This window comes from Carassius auratus, chromosome 28, assembly GCF_003368295.1.
Source record: "Carassius auratus strain Wakin chromosome 28, ASM336829v1, whole genome shotgun sequence".
NCBI lineage: Eukaryota > Metazoa > Chordata > Actinopteri > Cypriniformes > Cyprinidae > Carassius > Carassius auratus.
This window is the reverse complement of record NC_039270.1, coordinates 20,028,118-20,048,153: the sequence shown is the minus strand read 5'-3', so window position 1 is coordinate 20,048,153 and position 20,036 is coordinate 20,028,118. Positions and strand designations below refer to the sequence as shown.

The window sequence follows — 20,036 nt, the reverse complement described above, 5'->3', positions numbered from 1 at the left end:
AATGGTAAATGTGACCGCACCCTCAGTCTATAATTTATCTAGTCTGCACCAGTCCATACAGCCTCACACAAATCATGTTCTTGCACTGTGTATTTTTTTATTTTTGTTTATGTTGTATTTAATTGCTGGTCTAAGTACACATTTGTATTAGTATTATTAGCTCACACTAAATAATTAAGTGACATACTGCCAAGTATGGTGACCCATACTCAGAATTCATGCTCTGCATTTAACCCATCCAAAGTGCACACACACACAGCAGTGGGCAGCCATTTACTTCAGCGCCCAGGGAGCAGTGCCTTGCTCAAGGGCACCTCAGTCGTGGTATTGCCTGCTCAAGACTCAAACCCACAACATTAGGGTTAGGAGTCAAACTCTCTAACCACTATGCCACAACTTCCAAATGATGGCCCTAAAACAGTCACTTGTCTTCTATATGTTTAATTTTAGGATCCAGTGGCTGCCTAGTCATTCTTAGTCTTGACTGATGAGCTTATAATGCAGCACTATTATAATTCACAGGATTGTGGCTTTTTTCTGAAAATGGTCAAGGGCTTGATGAAAATGCTCTGTGTGTATGTGGCTGTGCTCTCTCATCTGTAAATGATATACACCAGCTTTGCAAAGACGCTGTGTTCTGTAGTTTAAAGGTGGCGTCTCACAAGGCAACTCAGAATAAACTTGATTTTGGAGCGTGATACCAAATCTATCAGCTGCTTTTGCTGAAATCTCGCTCTTTTCTGTTAGAGATCTGTCACCCTCACCGATTAAGAATGAACAACCGGGGTGACAGACTAAACGCCTGCCTCCGACGTTTCTCTCCAATATATTGTCACAGAAAAGAACTGCTGTGTTAAGTGAAAATTTACAACTGAAATAAACTGAGTCGTATTGTCCTAGAAAGTACATGTCATGTACATGTTTCATTCTCTCTTTTTTATATTTGTTCACTGCTAACTTTCGTTAAGATTTTAGATAGAAGACTCCCAAACTATAAAACGTTTAATTAAAACTGTATTTTAAAACTGAACCAAAGTTTCAACAAAGATTACTAGTGTGAATCTTATGAATATTAAACCTAAAAAAAGCCCATTATATAACAATCTGTATAACCTTTTATTCTCTCTCTCTCTCTCTCTTTCTCTCCCTCTTTCTCTCTCTCTCTCACACACACACACACACACACACACACACACACGTGCATTGGGTTTCCATATTTTATGTAGACATTACATAGGCAGAATAGCTCTGAAACCGTACAAACTGTATTTTTTTATCCCCTTAACCTACCCCTACTCATACTATTTTCGATTTTCAAAAAACGTCATCCTGTATGATTTATAATCTGTTGGGGACCAAACCAAATTTCCCTACAAGGATAAAATTCAAAATGTATTTGTATTACTATCCTTGTGGGGATTTTTGGTCCCCACAATGAAGGGGATATCTCAACCACACACATTTAGTAGACAAATGTATTTCGGCGGGCCTGTAACTCTGTTTTGATCCGTCAACACCCAGAACCAGAGCTGTCTGTTATATAAATTATACATAACCGGTAGCTCTTGGTTAAGTTTCGGCCTGTGTGATTTAGTGGAGGTGTCTATTTACCATTCGAGTTCTCATGTCACATTTGCTGCTTTTTTTTTCACGTCGGTTCATCTCAGAAGGTCTAGTTCTGCTCAGTACCCTTATATTACCCCGAACACACATCCTGCCGCTCCGCAGACACTTCTGACGTGACATGAAAGGCAGCTGAAACATGCTGTTCTGCTTTGCCGCGTGAGAAAGCACGTAGAAATGCTGCATCCCCCTCACCACTCGTTCTGCTCTCCATCTGATATTCCCAAGAATCACACCAGTACTCTTGCCTTGCTTCCAACCCCTCTGTCAGCACTCAGCCAGGCCAGCTGACATGTTTTATGGGAATAAAGCCTCTATGTAAAAGAGACTCGGCTAATACATGCTAAGCCACACCTTCAAAGCGCTGCATTTCCTGTAAGGCCTGTGAAGGGAAACTGAGCTTCATTTAAGATAAATGGTGCCAGCTCTGTGAGAAATCATCTGGAAAAGTTGTGTTTTTAGGAGCTGGGTGAGGGAATTTGGCCTGACAAAATGACTGGCAACCAAATGAATTGATTTCTGCCTACAGATTGTGACATTGGGCTTCCTGTGACCATGTGTATAATAAGTATTTTGGAAAATGGATAAATGGATGAACCATTCTGCTGATATTAAAAAGACTCACATGGAAACAAACTTTCAGGAATACTGCATTTGATTGTTGACTTAACTCGGTTCCAAAGCTAGCCAACACAATGTGACGCTACATCACTGCTTGTTGGGGGGGAAGTGTGTTTGTGAGTTGTCTTTTAAATCTTGATGCTTTGATTGCAGTAGCAACCTCTGTCCTCAAGCACAGAGTCCAGATGTACAGCATCTGTGTTTTGCTTTCTCGCCATCTCAAAGGACACCGGCTAGAAGCCTGTTCATTCTCAAAAAGAAGCTCTGTACAAACATACAATAAAAATAGCTGAAAAGATCACACGAGACGCACAGCGTGAGGCCATATTAGGACTGTGCTCTGACGCCACAGTAGAAATCTGACAGCTTGTCAAGATAAGAAAGTACTTGAGTAATGCAATGTGACAATAAATTCGATACAAATTAAAAAACCTGTGAATTGAAAAGGAACAGATTATTCAGTTCTAAATTTGATTCAACCCAGTAATCAAAGATGGCAAATGCAGGTGGCATACTTTTTTGGGTCCTGCACCATCCATTGAGATGAATGGGAATGCTAACGGATAGCTCTCCAGGTATTATAGACCTTGGAAGAAACCTTGACTATAAGTGAAGTGTAGGAGGACAAACTAAAGCAGGACGTTACAGTTCTTTGCCTTACTGGGACTCTGATTTATGTGGATACAACAACACAGCGTACCAAGCCTCTCTCAAACTGATGAATGAGCCGGCAGGGCCAAAGACAACTAGAGAAAGGCATTTGTACAGGAAAAGGACTTTAAAAGTTTGAAGGTTGATAAGACGGAGGAGGAGAAGGGAGGTGAGAGGGGAGGACAGGAATCGGAGAGGTGTAGGGGAGGGGGAAACTGAGCAAACGCAGAGTTGTGGAAGAAAAAGACACATGGAAGAAGTGAAAAGAGGAAACATAAAGATATTGAAGATTAAATCAACCTTGAAGACGGAAGAGGTCACAAGAGTAGTGTAGAGTAGATTTATATAGCGCTGCTCCATGTGTCATACATTATCCATACAACAGCCTCTCTGGAGATCTTTACATATGATAAAAACTAAAGTGACTGGAGCTGTGTTTATGTGGCTGTTCGTACGCTCAGTTTAATCTCATGAAAACCGGTCAAGAACATGTTTTGATCATATTTCACCCCCAAAATCAAAAGAATATTAAACTGTATAGGAAATTGCTTAATAAATTAAGCCAGAAAGTTGAGATGTAAATGTGGTGCACTCTTTACATTTACCCACAAGTTGGTCCAAACCTGTATGAATTTATTGATTCTGCTGAGAACAAAGGAAGCTATTCTGAAGTATGTTGGTAACCAAACAGTTGCTGGTAGCCACTGACTCCCATAGTATTTTCTCCATACTATGGGAATGAATGGCTACGGTGTGAGTAAATGATGACAGAATTTTCTTTTTTGGGTGAACTGTCTCTTTAAGACTTGTTTCAGAGATAACTTGAAGCATGTTGCCAAAATTGTGTGACATTTGTGCTACAGCAATTTTAAAACTGGGTTACTTCAGTTCCCCACCACAGTACATTTTAATTCTATTCAGTAGGGATGGGCGATACCACTTATTTTGTTTTCGATACGATACCGATGATGATCGTCTATTTCGATACCGATACAATACTTCTAAACTGAACTTTTACATTATTAGATGTATTAAATTATTGAATTACTAAGAGTACAATGGGTAATAATACCTACTTTAAATTTGAAATGCATTTTAACATTCAATATGCCTTAATTGCAACTTACTGTTATATTTTTGTTTACACATGATTAAAATATGTTTACTGTAGTGGTAACCAAGGAAATACAAATACTATAGTTAAACTATGGCTCATTGTCATAAGGGACTGCCAGTAATAGGCTGTTGCCTGCATAAAATGCTGTATGATTTATATTAACAATACAAAATTGAACATGAGCAATATAAACTTTTAACATTCAAATTTAAATAAATGTATTGCACAAACCAGGGTACAATTTCAATATGTTTATTGTGAAATAACTCAAACATGTATGTTTTGTTTCTGCATTGTCGTTCTCAAAAAAATCAACGTTTTCTTATTATAGGCTACTCTTGGGAAATGCAGCTCTATTTGTCAGAAGTGAGTGAACAATCTCTCTAATTGATTGTTTCTGCGGCTGCCTTGCTAAATTTTAGTGTGTTCAGATCACAGACTGTATAAAACAGGTTCAGATGAGCAGGAAAAAAAATCCCTCCTACACAAATATTTGCTAACATAAGTTATTCATCCAATTTAATGCTTATTGTATGCATTATTTTTGTTAATAAAAACAAAAAGAATGGTAAATAAAAACATCTTAGTATCGCTATTTCATATTAATTATTGATACTTTCTATACTTCCTGATCGATTCGCCCATCCCTACTATTGTTCCTGTAGCTCAAGTGGTAGAGCATTGCGTTAGCAAGCAAGCGCAACGTTGGGGGTTCGAATCCCTGGGAACACATGATAGGTAAAAATTGATATCCTAAATGTACTGTAAGTCGCTTTGGATAAAAGCGTCTGCTAAATGCATGAATTTTAATTTAATTTATTTTAATTTTACTATTCAGGTCTTTATGTATTTATGGAGCGTGATTTTGGACCAGTGAGATTTTGCATGACTCAGCAGAAGTAGAAACCAAGTAATGAACAAAACCATGCTGCTAATTGAGACTAGTTAGAAGTTTTATTCCAGACTTTAAATTTAATGGATGAGATCTGTTAAGTGATTAGAACAGAGTTTTCTTTTTTTTTTTTTTTTGGCAATACACTAATGAATATTTGATGAGAAAATTGCCATGAAATAATCTCATAATGTAAACGAATCTTAAAAATCTTCATATGCATTAAGCATTGATTTTAATTTCTTTCTTTGTTTTGGGGAAAATCATGACCCAGACATGATTTGTGAGATTCACCCACTCAGTCTAGCTTAATAGTTACATATGCACAGCAGTGCAAACCGTCTGGTTGTCCATGGTTACCTGTTTTCTCGAGCTTATTGGTCACACAGCTAAAAAAGACCACCCAGTTTTTGACTGTAGGGGGACCTTTGATGTGGTGAGGGTAAATGTGTGGGCCATGGGTTTGAAGCCCTCTTAAAACACACTTGCACACTTTAACAGCCTCCAGAGTGGCGTCAGTGTATGTAGTCAAAGGCTTGAGTTACACACACAACTAACATTCGGATCGTGTGGACAATTTATTGGAAGAGAAATAAGTGCAATCTGGACATTACACTAATGCGTCTTTTTAAATTAAACTCAGTTCATGAGTAAAAACAGCAACAGTGTTTCCGTGGGGCTCCCACACAGTTTCTGTATCTCCACTCTAGAGACTCTGGCCCTCTAAGCATGACATTCATTCTCACCCCCGCATGCAATGAGAAACCAACGGATTGAGCAACAGCGGCCGAAACAAACCAGATCCGTTCAAATTCCCCGTACTTTTCCCCATACTAGTCATGTGAAGTCCCGTTTGGGTGGAATAAGTGGCTGGATATGGGAGCGCTCTCAGTATTGAATGCGATGACTCAAGCCCAGCTCAGTTCAAACAGATGGCAGCTCTTAACAATGGATCAGAGACACATAGATCTCTGTGTTCTTGGAGCCCCAACTGAGAACCCACACCACCTACACTGCTCTGTAGCTATGCTTCCAGCTTCAGTGATGCCTGTGAGAAACACACCTGACAGCAGTTTACACTGTTCATCTCTGTCCACCAGAGCTGTGGTCATTCGGGGTGAGAATGAAGCTCTTTAACAAAGGATTATGCTACTTGGCATTTCTTTTACTAACACTCTTATCCTCACACCATCAAAACCTTGCTTAATTTTCACCTTGTTTTGAACAATTGAGTAACAATAGTGTTCCTTTAGCTCAAGTGGTAGAGCATTGCCTTATCAAGTGCAATGTTGTGGGTTCGATTCCCTGGGAACACATGATAGGTAAAGATTGATAGCCTGAATGCACTGTAAGTCACTTTGGATAAAAGTGTCTGCTAAATGCATACATTTAATTTAATTTAACAATTCCGTGAAGTCTATGATATCTTTGCTAACTGTGACTTGATTTGTTTGTATGGATTAAAGCAAGGATTGAATGTCTAAGAGGTACGGTCCCATTTACACCTGGCAATAATATCTGTTTTGGGAAAACCAATCAACCAGAACACCCCCAGACCACAGTAAAGGATTGTGTATTAACCTGTCAATCCATTGTAAATAAACAAAATGTGCTGTATGTACTTTTTGACTGTGCTAAAGGATTAAAAATACCATGATATGTTTGCAGATATTTAGGAAACATGCCAAGTTTACATACTTGTTTCTTAGAAAAACAGGGCTTCTGTCAGTTATTTGGCTTTGTATCGTGTGTTCTGTGTCAGAATGTCTGTTTTTGTTGTAATCGTTGTGATTCTGCACACTGGCAATTAACCTAATAGTATTTTGACACTCCGGGTTGCCAGTGTTTGGATAACTCAGCGAATGGAATCCATCAAACAAACTGAGTCAGAGACCCAGAAAGCCTTGGCACCCATCTAAACTTTTTTTCTTCCAGGGGCATATTAAAACACAGATAATTCAGTTCTTTGATTTAAATTGTGTAAGGCTCATCGCTATCCGTTGTCACTAGTGCTCATTCCTAGTGCGTGTCTTCAATCTGGCAACCTGCATGAATGTTGAGTCTGAGGAGGAAGGGACAGGAAAAGATAGCTGCTCAACTTAGAAAAAATACATGACTGTCACACTAAATAGTATAATATACTAATAGATATATAAATATAATATGCATTTTATGATGAATGCATTAGACAGTATAAGCACATGCAATTTGCATTATAACAAATGCCTGCGAAGGGCACCAAAAGTCTGATAAATGCTTTTATTAAACTTAAAGCATGATGAAATCCTTGTTTAAAATTGACCAAACATTTAATTCAAATATCCAATTAAATGTAATAAAAAAAATTAAAAAACAAAATGCCACATTTTTTCAATAGAAATGCTACAGCCTCTTTAATTTCTTCAACAAAAACATGTGGACAACACAGCCCTTTCCAAAATCAACCATGGTTTTATCGAAGTTGTTTATTAATTTTATTTTGTGTCATTTCTTAATGGTTGAGACTATAAAATCAATCAGACAACGAATAGCCAAAGGTAACTGTCTAGGGCTACAATTGTAATTTATAAATATTATATAGATTTATTTACTTATTTGATTAAAGGTCTATTTTGGCCCTTTTTAGTAGGCTTTTTTTTAAGGAGGGGTTAACAATGCTATTCTGCTTAGGGCACCCATTTGACCAGGAGAGGCCCTGGCACAACACAACAAAAACTCGCCACAATGCATAGGACTCATTTAGTTGTGTTACGGTTTGTTTACATTGTGTTGTGGAGATTTCGTTGTGTTGTGCACTACTGGGTCACCATGCAATCCGACAAGTATCAATTTTAATTTGTTTAATAATATAGAATACATTACAAGCAGTATTTTTTTCTATTTTTATTAGTATTAACAAATTACACAGTGTAAACTCTATACAATGCAAGACCAAATGCACAAATTCAAGGTTTTGAGACATGCCAAATATTTTGTGCCATCTATTTACATTCTCTTTATGATAAACTGTCTCTTATATTGTAGATATAAGGACAGTTGTGTTTATATATATATATATATATATATATATATATATATATATATATATATATAGAACTCATACTGAAAAACCTGTTCTTCTAACATTTTTAATGCATATCAGTGTCTTATATATTGTCAGTCCAGTAGTGAAAAAGAGTGTGTCTCATTAGTCAAAGAGACTGAAATAAGCTTTCTGGGTCTGAGCAGCTCTCTGAAATTATTTTCCATATCAGCACCACTGCACAGGCCCTGTGGGGGAAGAAATCGGATTTTCTCTCCGTTGTGCCAATGGGAAGCATCATGGGAAAGGGGAGCAGATTGGATTGTAGGGAGATGGGCTGACACAGCTGTGGGCGGCTCTTTATATGTGTGTGAGAGTTTGAGAACGTGGTGGATGAGGCGGAACACAATCTAAATTCTGTGTCGCTGAAAAAGACTCGGGATTCTGAAATCGGGTCTAGGTGAAAAATGTTGAGAGCTGAGAGGCACAAAGAAAAACTATTTTTATATCTCCCTATTTGAATACTTTCTGAGCTGGTGTATTTCACATGCTTTAGTTTAACGTGTGAATGAGAGAGAAAAGACTAAGTAAAATCAAGCAATCACCCAAAGCAAGTTTTTTTCTTACCCAGTCATGACATCTTTTTAGCTCACAGTAAAATCTTGCTCGTCCATCTGCTCTTCCTATCAGCACATTTAACATCAGATATCATCTGACTGACTGTGATTTTGTCACAGCATTTTCAGTGAAGAGAGAAAAATTATTTCAAGGAATTTCAAGTTAAAATCTAATGGAGGTTAATAATTATAATTCGAACTGTATGAGTTTGAACTGTTTGAATTACAATTATAAGCATCCAGACGGCTGTGATAACATATCTGCACAGGAATATTTGATATATATACATGATTAATTTCTAACCTCCTCAGACAAAACTAGTTCTGTCAGAATATGTCTTCAGAGAGTTTGTTCTACTGGTGTAGACAGCTCCATAGATGATATTAGGATCATTCTAGTTTTGTTTCCCGCTCTCAGTGTAGACAGGATTCTAGCTGGTGGAGAAGAAGAGTGGAATTGAATAAAGTGAGAGTGGGATGAAAGAACAACATGAGGTGTTTGGAGAGAAAACAGTGTGTAGCGGGAGTCCACTCCTCTCTGCGCCAAATGGCAGGAATCTGGCGTGAATCGCGGCTCCTGTGAGGTGATGTATGCAGTAAAGCTTTCGGGAGGCTGAGACTGAACTGACATGGGTTTACTTGGCTGATTCTATACATATTCAGGCCAGTGGCTGCTGTGTCTCAGCAATTAGGTAGAATTTAAAAGCATAGTTAATCTGAAATTGATTAATCTTTTATTCAATATTGATTTGATTTATTTTATCAAATGTATTCACCCTACCTCCCCCAACTTTATGTTGTTATTGCAATAACAATATATTATTATTGTGCTGTTTTACTTAAAGGGTTAGTTCACCCAATAATCAAAATTACGTAATTAATAACTCACCCTCATGTCGTTCCAAACCCGTAAGACCTCCGTTTATCTTCGGAGCACAGTTTATGATATTTTAGATTTAGTCTGAGAGCTTTCTGTCCTTCCATTGAAACTGTGTGTATGGTATACTGTCCATGTCCAGAAAGGATTGATGCGTCTCCAATACGCATTAATCCACAAATGACTTAAGCCGTTAACTTTTTTAATGTGTCTGACACTCCCTCTGAGTTCAAACAAACTAATATCCCAGAGAAAATTCATTTACTCAAACAGTACACTGACTGAAGTGCTGTGAAGAGAGAACTGAAGATGAACACCGAGCCGAGCCAGATAACGAACGAAAGACTGACTCGTACTCGAACGGAGGTCTCACTGGTTTGGAACGACATGAGGGTGAGTTATTAATTACATAATTGTGATTATTGGGTGAACTAACCCTTTAAAACGTTCTTAGTCTTGTGCTATGGCTGATATAAAACAGTATGGACTGCCTACATTTCATTTTGGTGAATGTATGGGATTGAAATTCCTCTGCAACTGTAGATTGATCCAAATAGACTGACTTTACACACACAATCCCAGCACAGAAAACGTATGCTCTTCTTGAAAGCTATTATTGTTCGAGAGAGGCTAGACTTCTTGTCATGGCACTGCTCATTCCGGCCCTGTTATTTACAGTTCCCATAAAACGTGTCTTCTGCAGAGCTTGACATCCAGACAGCCATCCATTAGCCTGTTTGCCTGAGGTTCGAGCCCCTATCAGTGAGTGATCCATGAGTAAATAGACCTTTAGAAAAAAGTTTTTTTTTTCGAAGCTGAACCCCAGTGCACTCTAGGGTGAGGTTGACACACAGCAGGTATTAACGCACATGTTCCTGCAATGTCTTCATCAATACTGACAGCTGTTTTGTTTTATATTTAATTTCTTTCACACTTGGTTCATATGAGTTCAACTGGTGACTGTATTAACTCTCTTCTACAAGCTCAAACCATCCCTGATCATTAAAGTTTAGCTCTTTTTAAAAATGAAAGTTCATGATTTACTCACTCCCTATGACAAACCTGACTTTTTTTTTTCATTAAAAGCAACAACATTTTGATTTCCTGAAAAGCATGAAAGCATGATAAAAGAATGTTAATGAATGTGCACTATATTCGATTTCATATTTGGAGAAAATCCGATTGTAAATCTCCCCAACCACTATAGCTCTGAGCATTATTTCTGGTTCTGCATATTAAAACTTAATGCATGACAACCAATTGCGTTGAGCCTCATTGAAGTCAAACATTCCAGGACGTGTCCTTATATGCACCATGTTTCAATATGATTGTATATTATGTTATTAAGTATGCACTTGCTATTTGAAGAGTTTTCAACCCACATTGAGACTTGTGTTGACTCACTGAGGTTTAGTTTGATTTATCCCCTTCTTGTTGGCTCAGTGCATGTCGACAATCAGGGTTCAAAAGTCTCATTAGTTTTGGTTGAAGCTATGTGTCAGTTCAGTTTACATTAGACAATAAATCTTGGACAAGAAATACTTGTCACACCACCCTCTTTGATTCTGAGTTCCGTGGCTAACCACCAAGCCACTGTACAAACACTGGCTGCCACCTCACACACACACACACCGCCTTGATTTCACCACTTCCTCTGCCCTTATCATTTTGTCACTTTTTTCACTTTATCCTACTCTTCTCTAAGTAAACACCCTTCTCTCTCTCTCTCTCTCTCTCTCTCCATTCTTCAACACCCACTGACGGACCGCATCCATACTCAGCTGACAAGAACGCACTGAGTGTGGAGTGTCAGAACCATGTGCAACCGATCCCTCCTCTTTCTTTTTTTTCATGTGCTTTCCTCCTCTTCCCACATGAGTCCTGGATTCACACCAGCTTGACTCACTTTGGTACTGGTTAGTACCGCTGTCTGACCTGCCCCCTCAATTTACATGCTCACCCACTCACCAACTCTCTGTCACACACACACACACTCATCCAGATTGGCCCCTGAGGGTCCCTCCACTTCCCGCTCTACAAGTCCCTCCAGCATTGTGAAACAGGAGCGCCATCCCAGTTGTCTACAAACCAATAGGAATGTTTGGCTACCAATTCTTTTAATGTTTTCAAGATGGCTTTGACTCTTATAAGGAAATCCCCCAAGTTTAGTAGCCATTTGAAATTCCTGCTCCTTTTTTACAGCGAGGAAGTGTTTTCTGAGTCACGGCGTGTGCCCCAGTCTGTCCGAGGCTAGGGAGCTTGGAAGAGAGCTTGTGGTGTTACCTTTCGCTACACGAGTATCGTACGAGGTGCCGAGGCTCTTATGAGAGTCTGAGGTTCTGCTTTCTTGAACTCCACATCTAACATCTGTTTTCTATAAAGGATAAAGAACAGAGGACTCAAGTGACCCTTACGGGATGTTTTTACTGGGTAAGTCAAAGTCAGACTGTTTCCCAACTAAATTACTTTTCTGCTTCTATTCTGATCACTGTAGCCTGTTGTGTGCGGTTGGCATGGAACGCAGTGGTTACTGAACCAGGACAACTGTTTCTTTAGGATCCTTACTACTTCATAAGGCATTTTCATTTACTACCGGATGGCTGATTAGACTATTTATACATAATTTACTCTTGACTTGTTAGTTATTTCTTTATCGTTGTTGTCAGTCAGTCTGAATTACTCTCAACTTTTAAGGCAGGGACTGCAACCTGCATGTTCATGTGTTAACCACTTCTAGACGGTAATTCAAGTTTGAAAAGTGTGTATGTCTCTATTTCCAACAGTGATGTGGTATGAGTCCATGGTTAATATGAGCAATCCAAGCAGTGAGTCCAAACTGACGATGTCATGTCTAAGTGTTACTTACTGCCTTTGACACAGGCCTGCGATCAGTTATTGCCCTCTAAGGCTTCACTCCCCCAATAGAAGACAAACTGCTCCTCTTTCATCAGATCAGTGTTAGAGAGAAAGTTAGCAACACCCCAGACCGGATCAACCCACAGAGCGTCTGGTTTGGATGAGGCCATGCTGTTCTCACTCATCTTTCCCGTTCTTGCCATCCCCATGACAACAGTACCATCGGACGCCTCCCTCTGAGCTTGACAGGGAGCTGAATGAATCTTCCTGCCTCCGTTAACGGGTGGCAGGGCCATGGCATCCACTGTGGCTGCACATGAGATCCAGTGTGTACACATAGGATGTGCCAGGATCCCGCTGGTTATTACAAGCCTGTGGGTGTATGTGTGGTTCCTGTGGATTCAAGGATTCGCTTATTCGGGTGTGCACTGATGTCGGCATGCTTTTCAGATATAATGGGATTTTTTTTATATAAAATGATATAATAGGATTAATCTTTGCTGTCACGGATCGGCATCGATTTTGCTGCACATGACCTGGATTTTTCTGAAGCTTTCAAGGTAGCACCAGACTGGCATGACCTAAGACGTAAACAGTGTTGGGTCAGAAAAAAAAGGGAACATTACGAGTGTTGGTGAGCCTCGTCTTGCTTTTAATAACCTTCTAAATAAACCCCTGGTCTGTGTTCCTCTCCAGAACTCATTTTTATTGGCACCCAGCCCTGGTTGTGTGTTTACACCTCTACCCATCAGCTCGGTAGCTTTTTCTTTAATAGGAAATCTGCATTGCGTTCCAATTTAGCATTTTGAATGTGTGGCTGAGGCAGTGACACTGACTTGGTGTTTGTTCTGACTATAGATTGTCCAGACAAATGAATCAAACAAGAGGTGGGGTAATGCTGATTTAGGATTATGTAGTGAATGTGAATGTGTGGGGCATGGGGAGTGGTAAAGTCTCTATCTTGTCTTTCATCTGCCCAGTGTCTTGGTACGGCCAACATTTGTCTAGTTGGATACTATGAAGGGCAGGACAGAGAGTGGGTGGCTGTGTAAAGTTTGTAATTACAATACTCCTCCTGTTAGTTCCCAAGAAGGCCGCTTCCATTTCTCTCCACCTCCGGTTTCCTGGATGTTTATCTGTCAAAGTGGACATTAGTGTTTTTGCACATTGTTCTTCTGTGATCACACTTGATTGCCTTTGACATTAGAGTGGCCTTGTTTTGCTCTGTTGCGTGGAGTCAGAGTGAGACATCTATTCATGTGTTTTGTTTGGAGCCTCGCCTGTTCATTTTTGTGTGTTTGGCTGTATATGATTGAAATATTAGCTCATAAGCTTGGTGTACTTAACATTTTTAGTAAGGCTGCAAATATTTGAACAGTTCGCTGCGGTGGTCACTGTTTCTATTGTGTATTGTAAACTATTACAGAATTAAGGTTATATTTTTCACAGTTTGGCAAAAGTCTGGTCCACTTTACAGATTATTCTGCTAAAAGACATGATTGAACTTCCATTCACATCCATTCATAGTGTTTTCCTGCCTTTGGGCTGAGATGTTGGGATTGGCTCCAGCATTCCCATGCGGCATATGTATCCAATACCACAACTTCAGAAGATAAAAGTAATTTGATCTACAATTGGAAAACTGGGAGTACAATTAAAACCATGCTTAATCAATCAATCAATCTCTCTCTCTCTCTCTCTGTAGTGAACAGTAGTCCATCAAGCAGTTACAGGGGTGTTGCTCTGAGCTCAGAAAGGACTCACTACATTTTGTAGTCACCATGCAATGTTCTTGTGTAATAATGATGCAGTCTAAGGCCAAGACTACAGTATATAAGATGCCAGACTGAAGATTTAGAGTCAAAGGTTAAAATGCTGATTTACTAAGGTTGTAAATTTTGTATAAAGTGTTAGCTTGTTAAGGTCAGCCTTGTGAGGATCTCACCATTCTGTCTCTTAAAATCATTCGTTGAGAATGTGTTTTTGCACATTCTTTGGACCCACAAGAGAAAAACATGTCGACCTTCTGGAGGGTGTCAGACTGATGATGTAACTCTGAGGTCGAAATGCAGCTGATTATTATTATTTTATTTTATTTTTTCATATACAGAGCGTGTGAGAATAAGATTGGAGAATTCCAGCAGGACGGAAGAAGGTACCACAATGAAGAAGGCTGCTGGCTGAAATTAAGAGAAAAAGAGAATAGGGTTCAGGGCAAAACTAAGTCAGTGAGAGTGAACGACAAAAGAAAAAAAAGAGGGTAATGGAGAAAGGGGGAGGAAAAACTGGGAAGGAAATTCACAGGAGAGAGAGAAAGAAAGGAGAGAAAGATAGGGAGTGCATTCATCTGTAAGATGAGATATCTGTCCAGTGATGTGAGGTTATCTCTGATACGTATCCCAGGGCTAAACTATAATATGTATGTGTGTGTGCTGAATGGGTGGTGTTCACTCTTGGTTGTGGAGAATGAGTGGATCTGGCAGACATTACTGACCAGACATGCTTCCTGGGCATAAGCAAATAAATTTTATATTTGTTGCTTACAAAAGCAACCAAAAAGCTAGTATCAGCTTAAAACACATACCATCTTACAGCCCTTTAAGTGGCACAGATATACTAAACAGAGTTGTTCTAGGCACTTTGTAATAAAGTTAGAAGATATCCTAGTGAATAGCAGTATATTCTACATTTATTTCAGATTTATGTGCCATTAAACATTAAGTAAAAAAGCAAAACGTGGTCAGTTAATGAATATGTTGTTCTAATGCCCTTTCCTGTATACGTTGGTGGCTCATGGCCAGAATATTCAACAATGTGGACTAGACCAGTGTTCCCCAATCCTGTTCCTGGAAGTACACCAACAGTACACATTTCAGATATATCACTTATCAAAGTGGTTCCCAACCCTGGAGGCACCCCAACACTGCACATTTTGCGTGTTTCCTTTCTCTGACACACCAATTTTGGGTCTCTGAGTCTCTATTGATGTGTTGATGACGTGAATTGGGTGTGTTTGAGTAAGGAGACGTGCAAAACGTGCAGTGTTGGGTGCCTCCAGGACCAGGGTTGGGAGTAACTGACTTATTTGACCCATCCATTTCAGGTTTTGGAGTATCTACTGAGCTGATGGGTTGAATCAGGTGTGTTTGATTAGTTCGTAAATGTGCAGTGTTGGTGTGCCTCCAGGAATAGGGTTGGGAAACACTGCATTAGACTTTATGCTGATAATCAAATTCTGAACAAGCTCCAAAAAAAGCGAAGAGTGTACAGACAATAGGGATTGCGTTATTAAGTCCTTTGAATCCTTATGCTCAGATATGTCCACTGTCATGCTACAACACAACACACCTAACCCACTCCACCTTCCTTCCCCTCTTTACACAGGCAGTGGACTGATGGGGAACTCCTCAGCCTCCTTCATGGGGACTTTCCTGGCCAGCAGTCTAGGCTCTCCTCCCTCACATCCACCGCACCCCTCTAGACCACCGTCCTCTCCCTCGTCTCCACCTTATCGCGGGGGTCCTCACTCCAGCGCCTCTCAGATCTGGTTTCCCCACTCACATGAAGGTAAGATGGCTCCATTCCACTCATCTGTTCATTCGTCTGTCTGGATATGTGTCTATCCATGTGTTTGTGCCTCTGGACTTTCTCATCAAGAGGAAGCAGCTCTCTCCTTTTTTATAAACTGCGAAATGTGCCGCCCCAGAGGTTTTCGGCAGTGCAGAAAGGGGACAAAAGTTCAGCCAAAGAGTCTTGTGGTCTGTGATGTGCATCAACAAAAATTTATGCGCGCAATGTGCAAACTCAGACACACACAAAACATTGGATGAAGAACAAGCTAAATGGTCAACAACATTGCAGCTGTCGTGTGAAAGCCAATGTGGCTTTTCTCACCATTCCTTATACTAGCTTGGCCTGAGCCACACCCGGCCCCCAGCCTGCCAAATCAAGAGCTGGCCTTCTTCAGCGCTGGCTCCAGATCCCTACAGATGACAGGCTACTATAGCTCCGCAGAGATAGCAATATAGAGAGAGACGGCAAGAGTAGGAGATGCCCAGGCATGCCCAATGCCACTCTGTACTTATTCACACATAAATCCCCTCTGGGCCACGTCCAAATGTGCCAAACAGTCATAAACCATTAGGAGTTCATCCGTGTGTTGTTTGTGTAATCCTCAAACTCAGCTTGTCTGAGTGCAGCACTATCCCCATGCCTGTTATCACCATACCCCAGTCTATTTTCACTCTTTTCTCCACATACCCTCCCTTCTGGTATGGCGGAAGACAACCCTGTTCCATTTGAAGTTCACACTTAGAGGAGGTGTGTGGAGATGACTTATATTATTGTGCTTATCAATCATCCATTTTGAAGATTTTTCTGGTCAAGGACCACCAATTAAAACAAGTCGAGTTCAGTTTTAAGACTTAAACACAGGTTAAATGGTGCCATAAACCTCACAAACCAAGGCAAATACAGAAACTCATTCTTTCTGGTTTGTCTTAATATAGAAGCCTGGTAAACTGTTGGCAGCCCAATAAAAGCCTGTGAACCCTGACTCCGGGATATTACACAAAGCCAGCCAGTCAGAATGCAATTTTGTGAAACCTTTTCCCAGTTTTATGTGCAATATGCATCAGATGGTCAGTGGGTGTTACTTCTAAGGCAAGGACTAGTAGAGGACTATCTTACCGATAATCAAGACATGACTACCCAGAAATTGCCCATGTGTGCACCACACAATGTGACAGAACATGCACTACCTGCCAAGCCATGAAGAGACATAAATCCAGAGATGTTGGTTTGTTCCTTTGGCCAATGGAACATTGATCACGTTCCCAAAGAAGCTGGACATTTTTATTAAGAATGATAATGATAATGGTTACGTTGCTAAGTAATAAGGCTGATTATGAGTGGGATTATGATAGCAAGCTATTATCTGTATTGCAGTTTAATTGTGCAGAACGTGGTGTGAAAGTGATTGAATCCTGGCTTGCCATCAGCATCGTTCAGCTCTCTCCTCTTTAAGATAATTGCAAATTGTCTTTTCTTCAGTTTGCATAAAAAAGCAAGTGATCAAAATGAGAAGCACAATTACCCAGCCTATTCTCTGCACCCTGTGGGACGGAGTCTCCCGCCAGCAGCAGCATAAGCATATCTGCAAGAGCACTTTGAAGATATCCTAAAATTCCTTATGCCTCAACGTCTGTGAACGGTATATTTTGGCATTCTACAAATCAATTAAACTTATTTCTGAATATTTCGTTTAGCACTGTGGGGTGAGTTATTGTCTTAAAAATATTTTCCTTATTTTTCCAGTATAAATTTACTTGGCAAGCAAACTGAGTATCATTAGTTTTTCATAGGATATATCTTTAAGTCTATTCAAACATATTTCTTGAATTAAGGATTTTACACCTCTTGCGAGCAAACATAATCATAAATCTAACAAAATATAAATATGAAAAATGTCAATTTGCAGCAGCTCTTTAATCACAGTTTTATGAATTTCCTCACTACTGGAATGCCCAAGGACACATCAGATGCTAATCTGAAAACTACAAATGTCTCAAAGACAAATCGCCATTCTGTAGTTGCCAAATAAATTTTGCATTGGCATGCATTACATTAGTTGTTTAAAATAAAAGTACAATTCTGCAGTAACGCAATTGGATTAAGCTGGTATTAGATCAGTAAGAATAAACATTTAACTTCTGCAAAACTGCTCTGGGTTCCTATGGGACTTGACGCTCAAAGGAGTTGACTGCAACTGTCTTTAATCTACTGATGCATGACAAAATAATGTAATAACAGTGCGTATGAAGTCAGTAGCTCATAAACAACAACTACTCTATATTAAAAAAAATTTAGAAGGGGGAAACTGAAATACAGAAAGCACAAGGAAAGCCCAACAGGCACATTGCCAGCTGCTCTATGTCCAAATTAAGGTTTTAACTGTGCCAAACAGAGGCTGCCATCCTCTGCTTTCTTCTACCCCATGTCTATATATATATATATATATATATATATATATATATATATATATATATATATATATATATATATATATATATATATATTAAACATAGATCACAAATGGGAAGATCTGTCATCTGAACATGTTGTATTGCCAAATTACAGTTCCATTGTAGCTATGTTGATTATAACAATAAAATAGTTGTTGCTGATGTTGCCTAATGTTAGCATTTCTTGCATGGTTCTAAAACCATTTGGGGCCATTCTTTGGCAAAGAATCACCTTTTTCATGGTGGAACAGTTGCAGATTGGCCAACGGGTCCCTGGTGGTGGAAGAAGCACTTATGTCTCTTTATAGCCCTCATGCATCACTTGTTTCTTCTCTCTCAATCCAATCATGTCTTTTCTCTGTCGGTAGAATGCAGGCTGTCCTCTCCTCCCCCTCCTCTATTGCCAGGCTCCATCACTTCCTTTCAATTAGCAGTCCTGATGATTACCATTCCCATCCTCCTCTGTCTTTCCTCTCCACCCTCTGCCATTTTTGTACTGCTCTGTCACTTCTTCTCAGTTTGCAATCTCGACAGACAGCTTTATCTGCCCCTCTCTGTCTCTCCTTAAACAATTTACTCTGGGCTATTTACAGATGCGTGCTTGTATGCACTGTCATGAGCAGACACAGGGAGAACGATTGGCTATCCATGTGAACAGGAAGATTGAGAGATAGGATTAGTAGGAATGTGCAAATTGTGTACCATTAGCATTTGTAGGAGTTCCAGCTCTCTTCAAAGAATCTGCCTGCATAACAACAGCTTTATTGTCTGGGAATTAGCCTGTTCGATAAAGTGCTTTTACTGGCATTTACTGATTGGTAATGCAAAATAATTGTTTTCATATTTGTATAGTTAAAGGATAACTGAAATAAAAAGTAATTCATGAGTAATAGCAGTTCCAAATGATTTATACTATTTCAGATTTCAGTTTGAATTCTGCATCCTGAATCCAAGCCTGCAACCATGAGCACTGTATCTGTGAACAAGGCATTTAATCAAAAAAAAAAGAAAAAAAAAGAAATATGGCACAATTATGTGGCAAACCATATAAAGTATAAAGTATAAAAATATAAATAAATAGATATTAAAAAATATATAATTGGCAAGTTTCCAAATGTATTAGGGTCCTGGTATTTACTGTTAAGGTGAAACTTTTTTATTTTTAATTTTTTGCTGATTTTGAGAAAAGCCTAAATTTTTTCCTGTAAATATTCTGCAGTAACCTCCTGCTCAGATAATAACAGTTCTGCATGTGCTGAGTGAGCTGGTGTCAATCACTTACAGACAGAGAGTGCCACAGTGTTAGCAGCATTAATGTCAGCACTAAGCAGTAAAACCTGCCTCCTCTAGCCTGCTGGCACAGCATCTTCCCTTGTCCTGGTCAGATTAAGAGTTGAATGTGCTGTGCAATGCCCAGCGGTGCCTGCTCACCTACCCTAAGAGGCCTCTGCCTAGCACCGAACAACCAGTCACTATCGGCCGCAACCAGACGTCACTGTGAAACGGGATTACGCTGCCAAGTGTCATGCACAGAAATACAAAGACACCAGAGAAACATCCGAAGACTGATTTGCATACCGCAAGCTTGTATCACACTTTTGCATAACCCACAGGAGTAATGTATTGTTCAGAGGGAACCTTATTTTTTTCCATTCTTAAATGAATTGGCATAAATGAATGTGCTTATTAATGCTGACAGGTAGTGAGAATAAAAATTGAGCTTGCAATTATCACCTT

General features: G+C 39.5%; 1 protein-coding gene across 4 annotated transcripts in view; it reads left to right on the top strand.

The window, feature by feature from the left end:
• The window catches only part of bahcc1a (BAH domain and coiled-coil containing 1a), a 75,095-nt gene that overhangs the window by 24,957 nt on the left and 30,102 nt on the right, over window positions 1-20,036 (top strand). For 3 of the 4 annotated variants that reach the window (XM_026208901.1, XM_026208899.1, XM_026208900.1), the window contains exon 3: window positions 15,661-15,843. In XM_026208901.1, the coding sequence (XP_026064686.1) occupies window positions 15,661-15,843 (183 nt within the window). Of the gene's footprint in view, window positions 1-10,622; window positions 11,851-15,660; window positions 15,844-20,036 lie in introns of those variants that run through there. The other variant, XM_026208902.1, reaches the window with a different exon arrangement.